This window comes from Clarias gariepinus, chromosome 3 (genome assembly GCF_024256425.1).
Source record: "Clarias gariepinus isolate MV-2021 ecotype Netherlands chromosome 3, CGAR_prim_01v2, whole genome shotgun sequence".
Classification (NCBI taxonomy): Eukaryota; Metazoa; Chordata; class Actinopteri; order Siluriformes; family Clariidae; genus Clarias; species Clarias gariepinus.
The window spans coordinates 21982553-21998879 of NC_071102.1; the positions used below are offsets into that span (position 1 = coordinate 21982553).

At 38.8% G+C, this 16327-nt stretch overlaps 2 protein-coding genes across 5 annotated transcripts in view; one reads left to right on the top strand and one right to left on the bottom strand.

Annotated features, from left to right (window-relative positions):
• The window catches only part of ext1b (exostosin glycosyltransferase 1b), an 88911-nt gene extending 84795 nt beyond the window's left edge, over nucleotides 1-4116 (top strand). The window contains exon 11 of the mRNA XM_053492036.1: nucleotides 1115-4116. Coding sequence (XP_053348011.1) covers nucleotides 1115-1300 — 186 coding nt within the window. The 3' untranslated portion in view covers nucleotides 1301-4116. The remainder of the gene's footprint in view (nucleotides 1-1114) is intronic.
• Nucleotides 4117-4267: 151 nt separating this feature from the next.
• med30 (mediator complex subunit 30) overlaps nucleotides 4268-16327 on the bottom strand; it is a 30028-nt gene continuing 17968 nt past the window's right edge. For all 4 annotated transcript variants that reach the window (XM_053492038.1, XM_053492040.1, XM_053492037.1 and 1 more), the window contains exon 5: nucleotides 4268-6219. In XM_053492038.1, the coding sequence (XP_053348013.1) occupies nucleotides 6124-6219 (96 nt within the window). In that variant the 3' untranslated portion in view covers nucleotides 4268-6123. The remainder of the gene's footprint in view (nucleotides 6220-16327) is intronic.

A 16327-nucleotide genomic window follows, 5' to 3' on the forward strand; every position in this document is an offset into this window, starting at 1 on the left:
AACCTACCAAGACATGATGACAAGCCATGTGGAACTGCAAACTGAATTTTGTATGGCTTTCTTTTAACAACTGCTTTCTTCTTGCCACTCCTTCATAAAGGCCAGATTTGTCCACAACTAATAGTTGTCCCATGGACAGATTCTCCCACCTGCGCTGTGGGTCTCTGCTATTCCTCCAGAGTTACAGTACCATGGGCGCCCGGCCTGTCAGTTTAAGTGGACATCCATGTCTTGGTAGGTTTGCAGTCTTTCCATTTCCGGATGATGGATTGAAAAGCGCTCCGTCAGCTTTTTTTTTTTTTTTTTTTAACATGATCCTGCTTTAAACTTCTTCAGAACTTTATCCCTGACCTCTCTGGTGTGATCCTTGGGCTTCATGATGCTGTTTGTTCACTAATGTTCTCTAACAAACCTCTGAGGGCTTCACAGCAAAGATGGTTTCATACAAACAAGTGGGCACTATTTACTAATACGATGACTTTTGAAGGCATTTTAGTTAGGGGTATCACAGTAAAGGGGGCTGAATACACATGAACGCCACACTTTTTAGATATTTATTGTATGAAATCTTGGAAACCATTTATCATTTTCCTTCCACTTCACAATTATGTGCTATGAATACTTTTGCAACGCACTGTACATCAAGGGAAAAAAGTTTCTGGTCACTTGACCATCACACCTACATCTGGTTCCTCTGCAAATGTTTTAGCCCGATTGTATACTGTAGCATATAGTTCCCTTCACTGGAACTAAGAGGCCCGAACCTGTTCCAACATGTCGATGCCTATTTGCACAAAGAGATGGTGTGTGTGTTCTGCTTAAACCCCTGACCTCAACTCCACCTAACCCCTTTGGGATGGATTTACTCTACCTCAGGTCTCTTTGGAGTCGATGCTCTTATAGTTGAATAATCAGAAATCCCCACAGCCACCCTCCAAAATCCAGAGAAAAGAGTGGAGCTCATTATAACGGCAAAAGCAGAACTTTATCTGTAATCAAAATGGGTGTGATGTAGTGTCCACCTACCTGTACTTTTGTCCATATACAGCAACTGATTGACGTGATGTACGTATTGTTTTATTGCTAAAATTTCCCTAATTCTTTCTCTCTCCAGTCATCCCGGGCGTCTCGCTGGGCAGATCCAGACCACTTCGCCCAGCGCCAGACCTGCATGAACAAATTCGCCAGCTGGTTTGGCTCTATGCCTCTGGTCCATTCGCAAATGAGGCTGGATCCGGTCCTGTTTAAAGACCAGGTCTCTATCCTTCGCAAGAAATACAGGGAAATCGAGCGTCTCTGACCAGAAGAGCGCCCCCTACTGAGCGCACAGCAGGGGGCACTGGGATACTCAGTGGAGAACAGGAGGGCGGAGACCCAGGAATCGGCCGGCACCAATCCTCCTCTTCATTCCACTTAGTGTGAACTCTTAGTGACTAGTCTGGCAGAATGTCGAGCACTCTCTGGGTGCTTTCATACGTACAAGCATACACACCCGGAGCACACTTTTGACCACAAGACATTTTGAAAGAATGTTTTTTTTTTTTTTTTTTTTAAATGAATGCCGTAAGGGACAGACGATCCTCGCCAGCACACGAGAGAATATGGGAGAAGGCAGGAGGGATGCATTGCATCGAGCGTGTCTTCACGCACTTCTACAGTACATTAAACTACATCAGGATCTGAATCACAATTCATCTTTAGCTCCTAGTTTCAGGAAGGTTCTGACATTTCCATGTGTCTCGCATTCTTCACACCTCGCACACGAAGACCTGGAGACGAGATAGTTTTTTTTTTTTTCTATGTGTACACTTTACATATCTTATAACAGCTGGTTCTTATTTTATATGATCATTTCAGTACTACATAAGCAGGATACATATTATATGGGAAGAAGTCACATGATCAGAATTCAAGGGGAATTTTTGCGCACACAAAAAAATATATTCTTAATTTTCACATCACTGGTGTCTAAAAGAAAGTCTGTTTAACATGAGGATTTCTTTCTTTCTTTTTTTCTTTAAATCTGTATTCCTTTAGTGCCAAGATTGCTAATTGCCACTTGCTGCGATTCTAGACTTCTATGCATTGAATTTCCTTGACCAGTTCTGACTTGTACGATGTCTCTCGAAAAGCCAAAATGTGTTGGAGAATCGAGTCATCTGTTTTGATTAACCGGGCCAATGAAGCTGCCTAAATGGCGCTCCTAAAGCACTCTGTGCTGATCGGGACACGATTCGTTGTGTATCCTAGGCCAAATACCACCGCAGAGTTGTTAAAGAACAAGCTGGAGTCATGACGCCGCCTCATTTGTTCACCTTTTATAGCGTTCACTGTGATGCACATCCACGTACACACTGCCTGTGCACAAATTTGTGTTTTCTTTTTAAGTTGCATGAGGGAAATGGTATCACGGAAATGGATAGATGATGACGGCGATGATGATGGTCAGACCTTTGCACTTCTCTGCAGTGCTGTTAGGTATCAGAGCAGAGCTCTTCCCCACTCTCTCTCACAAGTCCTTGAACATGGGAACAGTGTGCTTTAGTGGCCTTTTTTTGTTTTGTTTATGGAAGGTGAATAGGATTTAGTGAGCCAGCTGTGAGCCAAAGTCATTTTTTTTCTCTCAGCCTCTCCTTATTCTCTTAACCACAGCGACCATTACAAACAACTCATGCTCTTAAACTTAAACACTACATTGAATTTTTACAGTATATTCAACATCCACTTAAATTTCAAATGTTTCCATAATAGAATCTTTTTAACAGCAAAGAATTTACTGTTCTGTTGTGTTCTTTTTTGAAAAAAAATTGTATTCTTTCCTTTTTAGGCTATTTTATGTTTACAGAATACATACAGTACATACGTGTAATTATCGAGACAATTCCAGATAGAGAAGTGACTGTTTTAGGTAATCGAGCTAAAAAAATTTAAACACCCCGAATTGAATCTGAAGCTCTTCTGCATGTATGCGTGCCTGTCTGACGGCTCTCGACTGTCTTGATCTGGGATTTTATAAGGATCCATTATTACACCGGTTGAGGCTTTGATTTGCAGCACCACGTGTTACGAAAGCGGAGTAAAGACTGTTTAGCCGTATTTAATTTCTCCATCCATTTTTCTTTTAAACATGACGGATGGCTATAATTAAAGAGTAATAGATAATTTAGCTGGCAGGAAACACTGATGCACATATGAAGAAATCTTTCTAGATTTAATTCATCTATGATTGAAGTGACTTGTTCCAGCCATCTCGTTTGAGGAACACTGTCTTGCTGGAGATATGTGTATATTTTTTTGAGAATATCTGTAATATTCTCACACGCTCGCACAGACTGAATGTTCTGACATTTGTACAGCATTTTGTACAAAATGTGCTCTTTTTTTCTTTTCGGCTCAAACCTACTAAAGGACGTCCTGCTCATCTGAACGTGCCCTTTACCTAGGGGTTGGTGATGAGTAAAAATTCCGAATCAGCCAATGATTGTGATTTCACACAGTGTTAACAATTTGTTCCGACACTTTTATCATTCACTGGCACCTTCTATTTTAAGGCTCAGCCTGCTGCTGCTGCATAATCTGTCACCAAAGACTTGTGGTAACCAGCAGCCATAAGGAAAATGATTATCTCCAGCCAGTGTGTTTTTTTTTATATATATTTTTCATATTGAGGTCATTTTCTGCCTTTTTGTTTTGTTTTATTTTGTTTTTACAATGTTTTGTTCAGATAATTCTAGGTCTGAGAGATTTCCTTTATAAAGCTACAGTACAACTAGCATCAAGTATGAATGAGATTTTTTTCCCCTTTTTTTGTGTCTTTTTTTTTTCCTTAAATCTCCTGCATCACCTTGATTAGCAATAAGTAAAACAGCACTTAAGAATCGTGACCGGGCATGAGCAGTGACCTTTGCCGTGATTGTGCCTTTGATTAAATTTGGGCTCTGAATTTATGACCACTTCACGTTAATGATGAAAAACGTAACATGCCGCATCATAAGCAGCTTTATCTTCACTTACACTGGAGGCTCTTTGAGAGCTCTCGTTGGTTCCGTTTCACATCTGCAGGACTTGCATGACCACTTTGGACTACTTCCTCATCAGCATCTGAGAACTGCTTTTTTTGTTTTTTCTTTTTTTTAACGACTTTGCACCCTCCTGTCCACCCTCCTTTCTCCTGTAATTAACAGAATTTTTATAGAGATAATAAAGAAAATAGAATAATGCCAATTTTGTATGAATGATTTATAAGAAAATGAAAATAAAAGTCATATTTGATGGTAGACGAGTGTGTTTTATTTTGTTGATTGATTTGTTGCATTGTGATTTGTTAATACTTTTGACACTTCTGGCAAAGCACGTAGGTTGGAATGTTGCCCGTTCTCATGCACAGCAATGCCAGTGGGATATCGCACGCCTTCTCCTCAAACACAGGTGGTGTGGCTTATAATGAATCATAATGATGGGAAAAAAAACATAACGTGATTTATTTTTTTTCAGTTCACTGACTCCAAATCTATCTTTTTGAAATTTATCATTAATTTATATTTGCTTGCATTTGCGGTAGGCAGCACAGTGGCTTAGTGGTCATTACTGTAGTGCACCTCCAGGGCTGAGGGTTCTATTCCTGCCTCAGGGTCTGTGTGCATGGAGTTTGTATGTATGGTCTCCCTGTGCTTGGTGGGTTTCTTCCACGTACTCCGTTTTCCGGGTGCAAATCCATCGCAGAGCACACACACACACTTAGGCATTTTGATTATTATTATTTGCCGTCATTTTGATAACGCTAAATAAACTAATCTGTCTTTGCATGTCTTTGCAATGCGGGAGGAAACCGGAGCACCCGGAGGAAACAGACCAAGCTGAGGCACCCACTTGAACTTAGCCGGGAATAGAACCTGGATCCTGGAGGTGCAAGGACGACAGTGTTAACCACTAAGCCACCGTGCCGCCTAAAGAAAATCAATAAGCAGCAATTATTTTGGAATAGACAGTAGTAATAGCATAACAGTAACTGTTTATTAAGAGTTTCTTTGAACACCAGAACTTATCACTACTTTTTTGTCATAAAATGATTAAGAAATGGGCCATGAAATGTCTCATCAAGCAAGTGTCTGAATACTTTTGAGCCTTTAAAATGGAGGGACTTTATTCTTTTTTCTGTGGGGAAAAAAGTGGTTAATGTTAAAATAAATAAATAAAAGTTTCCACTGATTGCATCTGACACTGTCCAAATACTTATGGACCCAGGTGTATGTTCTTCCCACCTCCTTGTTTGATCGTGCTGAAAGTCTAAACACTCCAAACTGTTTTGCAATGCGTCTCAGAAACAAACAAAAAAACAGGCTTTAGCCTGTTTAAAATTACTACTTAAAATTCAAGACAAAAACTATTTTTTTTGTGCCTCTGAAGTGTGACACTTTTGCCTTTATTTATGCTACACATATATATGTGGGAAAAAAATATTTTTTAAATTATATTATATGGGGGGAAAAAAAACTCAATTTCAATCAAATCAGCAGATCATAAATACAAATTTTAAAAAAATGTTTTTTTAAAGCACTATTTATAATAGTGTTTACTAATTATGCAATATAAAGCTGCCAGAATTTCTGGCATTACATAGGGTTTGCATTGAATACAAATTAAAACATTGCAATATACTGTAACATATATTACTTACTTACTGTAACATATAGTCTTGCTACATATTATACTATGAAAGGTTTAATTTAATAAAAAGTCCGTTTTTTTCATTTTATCCTTTTAGCTTTACAAATATTTGGAATACAATTAAGAATGAAATTCATTACAGCGAATAAGAGATGCGCCTGTCTTTGAAATGTTCACGCTGGAAATCGAATTTAAGGCAGATAAACTGAATCCTTGCTCAACCGTGTGGCACGAACGAGCAGTGAAAAAAATTTACTCCATTTCACTCTGTCGTTTCTTTTTCCTCCTTCCCTCGTGCAATTTTTCACCCCAGTACCTTTCATCTGTCTCTGCTATCTTTCCACTTCACGCTCAGTGAAAACACATCTCATTAATGCAATGTGTGTAGACAATAGTAGGTCTTGCGAGTGGGCCGTGAGCGAGCTAGTATGCGTATATGAGTGTGTGTGTGTGTTTTTAGCTCCTCACAGCCAGCATGGAGTTGATCTCCCAGATGAGGTTTCTGAGCTGATCCATTATCTGCTTCAGTTGCTGGTTCTTTTGTTTAAGTTTCTGTAAAAATAAAAAAATAAAATTTAAATTATATATATGACACATATAGTACAATCACTATATTGGATATACAATTCCTTATGCGGATAACAACTGACTTAATGTCTCCTCATGAAGTACATGTCATGCTCAGATATGTAATGAATCATCATTTAAAGAACACACATTACTACACATGCTTAATGCGTTAATGCATGCGAAATGCAATGCAAGTTCTCTTCGCACAACTAAGGTTCATAAAAATGCATCTCAACAAACCACACGGACAAACATCTGTCTCCTATGGACAGATGAGACCAGAGTGGAGTTGTTTTAGCCTTAATGCCCAGCACCATGTTTGGTGAAAACCAAACAACATTTTAGCAGAAACATCTCACACCCACTTTCTAGCATGGAGATAGAGGGGTGATGATTTGAGCTTGTTTTTTTTGTTTTTTTGCAGCCAGAGGACCTGGGCACCTTGATGTCATTGAGTGTATGTTAGGACAACCTGAACTCTGCTATACATGTTCTGCTCCGTTCGTAAGTCGGATTTGTTCGTAAATCGGGGCCGACAAAATACGCCTTTGACACAAATATACATTTTGTCTCAGAGTGAATTTCCCCATAAGTAATAATGGAAACTCCAATTATTCGTTCCACATCCCAAAAATATTCATATAAAAATATTAATAGAAAATGTAAAGTAATAATAATAAAACTAATTAACCTGCACTTTAACCTTTAAATCACCTCTGACAGGAGGAAAGGTTATCATGGACTTTCTCTCACACACACAGATGTTGACTTGGAATGCAAACTAAGCAATGGAAATCCCAGGCGGCATTCTGTCAAGTTTTCCACTGTATTGGACAGTGAACTCCGTTTTGTTGAGTAGTCAAGTCAAGTAAGCTTTATTGTCACTTCAACCATGTATGAAACAACGTTTCTCCAGGACGAAGGTACAAAATAAATTAACAAAAATACTAACTAGCTAACTAAGAAGCCTAATTAGCTGGCTACCTGACACAGGACAGATTGACATAACAAATTAACAAAAACTAACTAGCTAACTTAAAGACCTAATTAGCCGACGCTGGGAACGATCTACCTTTTTTATACAGAAGAGACAACTTAAAGGGCACGTGCAAATGTGCAAACGAGCAACAAAATTTTGGAAGTTAGGATTATTCACTATCGGGACAGCTTTACAGGACAGCAATTTTCGATCATCGTGCTCTCAGACTTCAATGATTCATTGAAACCGGTGAGGCCAACTCATTTCTCTTACACCCACACACACACAATATACCGGACTTAAGACATATTATACACACTTAAAATATTGTATATAATTTTAAATATTGGTATCTGGTGCACTGCAGTGTCTATTCTTATACAATACACGTCAGCTACTTCCGTGATTTGTTCACATCTATGAATGTTAGATGCAAATTGCGGTCTGAATGTTCATAAGTCGGGGACTACCTGTATTCTACAGGCAAATGTGACAGCTAATCTATCTGACAGCTAAAACTTTGGCGAAACTAGGGCATGCAACAGGACAATGATCTGAAGCACACATGTAAATCTGTATCAGAATGGCTGAAAAAGTAAAGAATTAAGGTTTTGGAGTGGCCTAGTCAAAGTCCAGACCTTAACCCAATTGAAATGTTACAGCAGAACTTTAAGAGAGCTGTGTAAAACCTTAATGAACTAAAGCGATGTTGTAAAGAAGAATGAAATAGAGACTGATAAAGTCATACCTGAAAGGATTTAAGTTGTTGGGGCTAATGATGGATCTACAAGCTACTGAATAAGGTGGGGAATTTTTTTTTTTTTTAGCTTAATTTTTGTAAAATAAATAAAGGGGAAAACAGTGAAAAACAGTTATATAGTATGTTGTTACTCATTTGAGGTTGTATTTGCCTAATAATAAGACACACTACGATCAGATTATTTTATCACCTTTTTATACAAAACACAAAAAAAAGGGAAAACTAACTTTTGAACATGTTAGTTATGATGAGAAAATGCTTTTTTTTTTTTTTTTTAATAAGCTTTTTAGCTTCAGCAAGCTTTCACATAAAGCAGGCATGGAAATACTTAGAAGCTAGATCCAGTCCGTAATCAACAACTATAAATACTTCTTTTTCGAATCGCTTATGATCTTGGAAAATTTTTTCCACATGCATGACGAGTCGGCACAATGGTACAATGGGCTACACCCTCACAGCTCCAGTTCATTCCTGAGCTCGGGTTAGAGAGTCTGTGTGGAGTTTCACATGTTCTCCATGTGTCTGTGAGGGGTTTCTGTGGGTTCCACGGTTTTCCTCCCGTCTTTAAGAAAAACACTCAGACAAGCTGTAGAGCATCTCTGACCAGGATGAAGCACTTCCTGAGGATAAAAGGAGTTTATTACTCAAAAAAAAAGGCCTTTTCACACATGACTGTTTTTCAAAGGGTTACTGAGAATGGTGTGAAAAGCCGCCTACGACGCAGGATCTGTATTGTAAATGGAAGCAAGGTGTGTATGCTATCAAAGGTCAAAAGGGAATTGCAGGAATAAAGGTAAATTCCTTTCATGTTCCAACAGCAGTTTGGCTGTGTGGCGCACACCAATTACCGAACTTGGTCTTCAACTTTTAGAGCCCATTAGAGACCAGGTCGTTTTTCCCGACAGTGTCAGCAAAGAAAGACTGAGCAGAGAAAGTGCATCTCCAGCAGGCGTGGGAGCACCTAAACTGGATTAAGCACTCAAAGTCATCGCATTTGATGTGAACACAACAGACTGATAGTGGCAGTGTGATGGCGTCGAGGACGTTTCCTGATATACTTTAGGACCCATGATACTCATCGGAGAGCTACTGAACTGCATGGCTCATCTGAACATCATTGCTGACCAAGTTCATCGCTCCCCTGGTGACGGTTTAGCCACACTCGAATGAATACATCCAGCACGATAATGCCCAGTGTCGCTAGGCGAATATCATCACCGGATGGCTCCAGAAACATGACAGCGAGTTTTTACTGCTTCAGTGGCATCGTGATTGGCCAGATCTCAAACCCTATCGAGGACCGTTGGGATGAGGTGGGAAAAGGAGGTCACAGCAAAACTGCACAGCTGTCCAATTTGCAGCAAGGACACAATCGTGTAGGATTCCACGTCCAGAACAATTTATGCCAAAGGTGCCGCTGGACATTACGGCATAAGCGCTGGTATACCAATTTGTCAAGCTTGTCTAGTTCTCAAACAGACAGCCGCACACACTTAAGACAGTCTCTGACAAAGGTGAGGAATATGAAAATATCTGCCTCAACACAAAGAAGCACAGAAATATCTATCAGCTGCATTTTACTTATCAGCTAAAATCTAAAGATGGCACCAAAAAAAAAAACGTTCATATTCTTGTCGTACTACTTTGTTTCAAGAGTTCAAACACGGCACCTCGTTTTGCTTCTCCTTTCTGCTTTGCTTTTCTCTGAAGCTCAAAAGGACCATCGGTAATAATATGTGACAAAAGATCAAAAGCTGAAGTAAGAAAGCTAAAGAAATCTAGCTCTTTCGTATATTTCGAGGTCAAGCCACTGGATTTTAAGCCTTCAATTCTCTGCTCTATTTTTATCACATCACCAAGTATTGATTAGTTATCCCACAGTAGAAAAAACTGCTGCATTCATTCAATACATATAGTATACGATAATAGATTTTATTCAACAGGGACTGTGACAGTGGGCTTGTTTCAAATTCATTGCATAATAACGAGGCAAGGTGGACGCTTCATATCGATTGATTAAAAACAAGTCTAATTGTTATCAAGCTGTCTGTGAGGTTTGTTTAGTACTTTTGGATAAAGCTGTTTTATGTTTTCAGACATGGAAAAGTATTCAAGACAGAGTTTGGAGTTGTTCGCCCCGTGCTTAGTGGATTTCCTCGTGGTATTCTGGTTTCCACCCACAGTCCATAAAAAAAAAAAATAAAAAAATAAAAAAAAAACATACAGATTAGGCTTAATTGGAATTCCCAAAATGCCTCGAGTTGCCCCAAATTATGGGTGCATGTGTGCACTGTGATGGATGGACTGGCACCCCGTCAAGAGAGGAAGAGAGATAGAGAAAAGAATATGTTGCTGGCGAAAGAACAAGGGTTTATAGCTTTAATATTATAAGTCAGGAGTCTTTAAAATCTGCTCCCAGGGCCAAAGGTGGCCTGCAAAGAGATGTAAAGTGTATTCAGGCTAATGGTTTAGAATGTACAGTAGGTGAAACCTGTTGCAGCTTTTACTTTCACCACACAAGTAGCTTGAATGCAAGAGGCTGTTTTCCCACTCTTAGGACACTAGCAAATTAATTTACAGAATAACAATCAATCAGTCATGCCCACAGAGGGCAATTTTAAAAGAGCTGGACACCACTAAGCATGCAAAATTTTTATGAGGTCTTAAAGTTTATATACAGTGGATATTTACTGCCCCCCCTCCCCCCCCCATCTTTTTCCACGACCACAGGATACGCCTTCTGACATGGTTGCTTAAGAAATTAAAAGTATTTGCTGCTTCAGTTAGAGTTTAAGTACTTTTGTCAGCTAAAACATTTTATTTGTTGCTTTAATTTCCCAATCAAAGGTTCTTTAAGTATTTGCTTATTTAAATCCAATGGCGATGTTTTCTTTGGCCATAAGACCAGCCCGTGAATATTTTTATAACGGGAATGAACCTGGTTCGTAAAAAAGCTCCCTGAGATGGAAAAAATGTTTTAAGTTACACTTTTAAGAAAATAATAAATTATATCCATTAGCAAAGTTCTATGGTATGAGGAAAAAACATTTTTGGACTATTTAAAGTAAAAAATAAAAATAAAAAAAAATCTTAACACAGCATATTCCTATTTAAAATAGGTAAAATAAAAAAGTTTTGCAGGTTTAATTAAAAAATTTATATACTATGACAAAACTATGTTACTCCGGATGAGGTAAGTCATCAGGGGTTAGTCAATTTATAGTCACGTTAATCTCATTTATCGAAAAGTATTAAAAATCACAGCTTCCATTCCTGCAGATGGAGTGCAAATCACAAGTGTCAAGGAGTGAGGTGAAACAGATTAAGCAGATGAGGGCATGAAGGCAGTGAAGGGTTTTAATAATACCACTGCTGTGCCTCCTCCCAGAACACCTCACAAATCTTTGTTGAGATATAATGAAGGAGAGTGCAAACGCTCACATTTTCTCAAGAAGTCCTCCAGAGCTGAAGTCAGCCAGCGTGGCGTGCAGAACAAACGAGAGGAGACGTCTGAATTCATGCTGCTGCTGCTATGCTGGAACAAAACTATGTGCACAAGCTCGGCGGCTTCCTGCGGCGAGGGGTGGACATCATCAGCAAATGAAAAATGAACTCGGTGGTTGAAGTAGTAAGATCAAAGCTGCAGCAAAGCTCCCACGATTCCGCGCTACTAAAAAGAGGACAGATGTAGCGCGCTGTTGCATGTTTTGTGACGTCCTCTATTATGCTCGACAAGGATTAGATGGCGGAATGCGAGCAGGTAAAAACCCCACGAAGTTCGACATTTTAAAAAGGAAAAAGAAAAGGAATAATTAAATTTTACTATATTTACACAATGTACTGTCGATAACGGAGACTCTTGATTGATTCGAGTTGTGTTCCTGATCATTTTCCAATTGCAGTTCAGCCAAGATATCGGCCGTTGTATAAAAACCAGCAGCACACTGTGATGCTGATAATAATAATAATAATAATAATTATTATTATTATTATTATTTATTGGGATTTTATTGGCATGCATCCATCCAAGGCCAGTATTTTTCTTTTCTCGTTAATTTCACATGGTCTGCTAGTCTATATTATCTTTTCATTTTATCTGCTTGGCCAGAAAATCTTTTTTTTTTTCAAAACATTCCTTGCTTTTTGTCATTTTTCCATTTTTTTTACTGCCTGGGGCTTAAACAAGCCAATTAGATTTTCCTTTTACTGTGAACTCATATAAGAAGAGCTCCTCCCCTACTATGTTGCTCAACTTGCCTGTTCTCTGGTCAGATTTGTTCGTAAGTCCGACAAAGTTTCAAGACACAAATATTTAAGATAAAGCATAAAATAGAAAATATTAATAAAAAAAAAAAAAAAAAAAAACAGGTTTGGTGTTTTGGTTCCGCATTATATTCTGGTGATCGTCTTTAAATCGTGAAGGGGATCCCGGTGATGCAGCAAGATCAGCTGACCTCGATTAAAGGGAGCCTGGGAGGACATCAGGTAGAGGGACAACGCTACATGGTGTTTAATGTGCGCTTGGACAGATGCCATTTTTGCTCAGAGCTGTTTCGGACTGTAAACCCTGTTTTGTTGAGGTTTTTCCAAAATTAGGATCAGACATTTTTTATCAGACATTTTTTCTCATCATGCTCCCAGACTCATTCATTAAAACCGGTGTGGCCGATTCATTGCTCCCGCACACACAATATACCGGACTTTAGACATTTTATATATTTACTTACACACTGATAATATTGTTTATAATTGTAAATATTGGTAACTGGTGCACTGCAGTGTCTATTTTTTGTACAATGAGCTACTTCCGTGATCAGACCCCATCTGAGTGGGTGGAGTGGGGTGGGGGTTCCAACTTGTTAAAGAACAAGTAAAATATGAGAACTTATGTAACAGCTAGAGCTACAGACGGGTATAGTTGGTGGCTAAAGTTACGAAAAAAATTTAAGCCTTCTCCTCTGTGATCAGACTGAGATGGAGAACAGCAAACATGCTTTCCTTGCAGATTACAGGATCAAGGTGAAGGACGAGAAGGAGAGAAAAGACCGAGTGGGAGGCATGATGGCCACAGGAGGGATGAGTTCCACTTGCAGCAAACGCTGATGCAATCGGAAACAGACAGGCGACGCCAGACGACTAGACAAATGCTGTTTTTAAACAATAATGTAAATGATCTTTAAAATCACTGCCGATGCTTAAAAACTAATTACAACGCTCACTGAATGTAAAAAGCTTTCCTACAACGAAGCATGTTTTTTATATAAAGTTGAAACCAGGCATTGAATTGAATTGTATCTCTCTCACAGTGAACGCCTTCATCTCTTTTGATGGATCGCTTTACTGACAACATGAAAAAGAGAAAGAGAGAGAGAGAGAGAGCGAGAGAGAGATAGATCTGTCAGAGCGAGCTAAGCGCTAATTCCACATTTAAGTCTGATCTGAGGGAAAGGGCTTTCGCTCTATCTTCTGTTATGGGAAAGAAGGTAAAATGGCAGTGATAGCTTTGGATTAAAAGAAAATCGTATTCTGCTATTCTGACTGATGCGTGAGATTTTTGCAGTTGATGTTATCCACAGAGTGGGGAAAAAGGAAGATGTAACAGAGAAGATCATTTCTGATCAGTTACTCAAAGCTCTAAAATAAAGTGCAAGTGATATATTGATTAACAGTTAAGTAGTTTAAGTGATCAATTAGTTACGATAAAAAAAAATGCATACAAAGAAAGAGGGAGGTAATCTATCAAAAAAAAAAGGTTTTGTCTGTATGTTGGTCAGAACCCTCATCTTTACATTTCATACACTGGACGATCCAAACAAGTCTCAGAAAATCTCTCTGTCTGTCTGTCCAGCCAGATTTAGTCACATCATCACAAAAAACTGACTTAACAGAATTTAATTTAACTTTGGCAGTATTTTGGTATTCACTTGAAGTTAAACCCGCACAATAAATAAAAATAAAAATGTTGAGTAGAAGTGAAGCTTTGCCAGCGTACTGAGCATGCGTCAAACTGTGGGCACATATTAAATCGTTCACTTTAAAGAATTTAATGAATCTTTTACATTCCTTAGATATCTGCCTGAAGTTTAACCTGCACCATAAGTGAAATCAAAAAGTTGTGTAAAAGCAATGTTATGAACAATTATGTGGTGGATTTAATAATCTACTTTAAAATAAACTACTAATGCACCACTTGCTCAATGTAAACGAACACCTGCACCAATAGATATTAATTAATAAAGATAAACTGAATATTTTTACTGGGATTAGTTCATATTTTCACTTCGGCTGAAATAACAGCGCTGAAGTCGTTTTAAGACAAAACTTAAAAAAAATAATAATAATCTTTATCCGATCTACTTTTAAAAAATTTCTTATCTGTGATTCACTCTCCGATTACCAAACAGGGAGTGTATTCGTCTGACTATGAAAGAAGGAAAACTTAGTGTAAACAAGGCGTAAGATACTCAACCTTACAGAATGTGATTTCTTTGTATTAATAAGTTAGACAGAGTTCAGAAAGACAAACAGACATGTACGTGGGCTTCGACCTAAACTAATAATAATAATATCACTGATTACATTAAAGATCATCAGATTTTTTATTAACTTTAACCTTTTAACTATTTCTACAAACTCTTTACCTGTCAACAATGCGTACTTACTGTATGCTAGTAAGAAATAATCCTGAGTATTCCTGTATTTGCTGTAGCATCGCTTCTTAAATAATAACGACTGGTTTATTAAAGTAATCACGGGCTTTTATCCAATTACTAAAACAAGCAGGGAGATAAATAATATATTTGATAACCTTTTATAATATTTTACAATTAGTTTGGGTTTATAATTCAAATAAGGATGAGTTCCAAGGTTTCTTCCTACCTTTCTATCTCAGGGAGGTTTTCCTCGCCACCATCGTCCTCGGCTCGCTCATCAGGGACAAACTAATAATTATGATTCACAACACATTTCCTCACACTTTTCAAACTCATTTCCTCAATTTTCTTTTTGATTCTGTGAAACTGCTTTGCGACCATGACCATCGTTAGAAGCGCTAGACAAACAAAACTCAACTGAATTGAATAATTTGAGACACAGAGCAACAGCAAATGCACATCGGATACATATTTCTCCGGTTTAATCAGAGTTATCATTCTTTCTGTGATCGCGCTGGACTTATCCGTTTATCCGATTACAACACACTTGTCTCTGCACACATGGGAAACACACCGAGTGGCTCATCATGGAAAGAGAGAACCACAAAAGTGTACTGTATAAAGTATAAAGTCTGGTGTGTAGGTGTGTTTGTGTGTGTGTGTGTGTGTGTGTGTGTGTGTGTGTGTGTGTGAGAGAGAGAGAGAGTTTGGTGTTGGTGTGTGTGTGTTTGTAGCGAGACGAGCCAGCTCTCATTACAGCTGTGTGTGCGTTTGTTTATCAGTCCCCACAACCCCAGCGCCGCTCCAGCGATAAGAGACGCGGCGCCTGATGCCAAAACCCTGCTCATTATGTGCTCGCCACCCTTTCAGAGTCCTGTCTGAAATTACAAACATTCTCCTCTATAATATCTCACTTTCCCGTTTGAATAAAGAGGACAGACACGGTAATTAACAGGGTATTAAAAAAACTGAGGGGGAGGGAAAGGGATGGATGGGGAGAGAGAGAGAGAGAGAGAGAGAGAGAGAGAGAGAGGGAGAGACGAAAGCGGAGAGGAACACCACGGAATTAATAAGAGCTGCGATCTCTCCAAGGCCTTTTTAATGGGCTGTGACAGGAATTTATTCACACTTAGAGAGATATTAAATCAAACGGCTTCCTCTGTAGAGAGAGAGAGAGAGAGAAAGAGAGAGAGAGAGACGACCCGCCACCACAGCGTCGACGAGCTTGGTCTGCTGGGACACACACACAGAGACAGACACACACGCGGGTTTGCGCTCTTTCTCTGAGATCAGGTGGTGTTATAAATTGTCTAGAGCACTGTAATGAACTAATTCGGTGCTGCAGATTAGATCAGCTTTGCTTGTGTTCAGCGTTTTTCGCGTGGCTGTTCCTATATTAACTCGTCGAGAAATTCAGGTGGCTCTTTTAGTCAGAGACAAAGACACATGTCCGCAATTAATGTGCCTGAGACCAGACAGGAAGAATGCAACAAAGCAAATGGGGCGCACTAATCATTCTCGGCCTCCCCAACAGGGGAGGGGAAGGGGACGGGACGTAAAAAAAAAAAAAAAAATTAAATTAAAATTTTTTTTTTTTTAAAGATCAAAGATCTACTACTCGGAGGACTGCGGGGTGATATTTCAGTTGACTCCTGACGAACAGCAATTACCATAATTGAAAGATAACGACGACAGGGC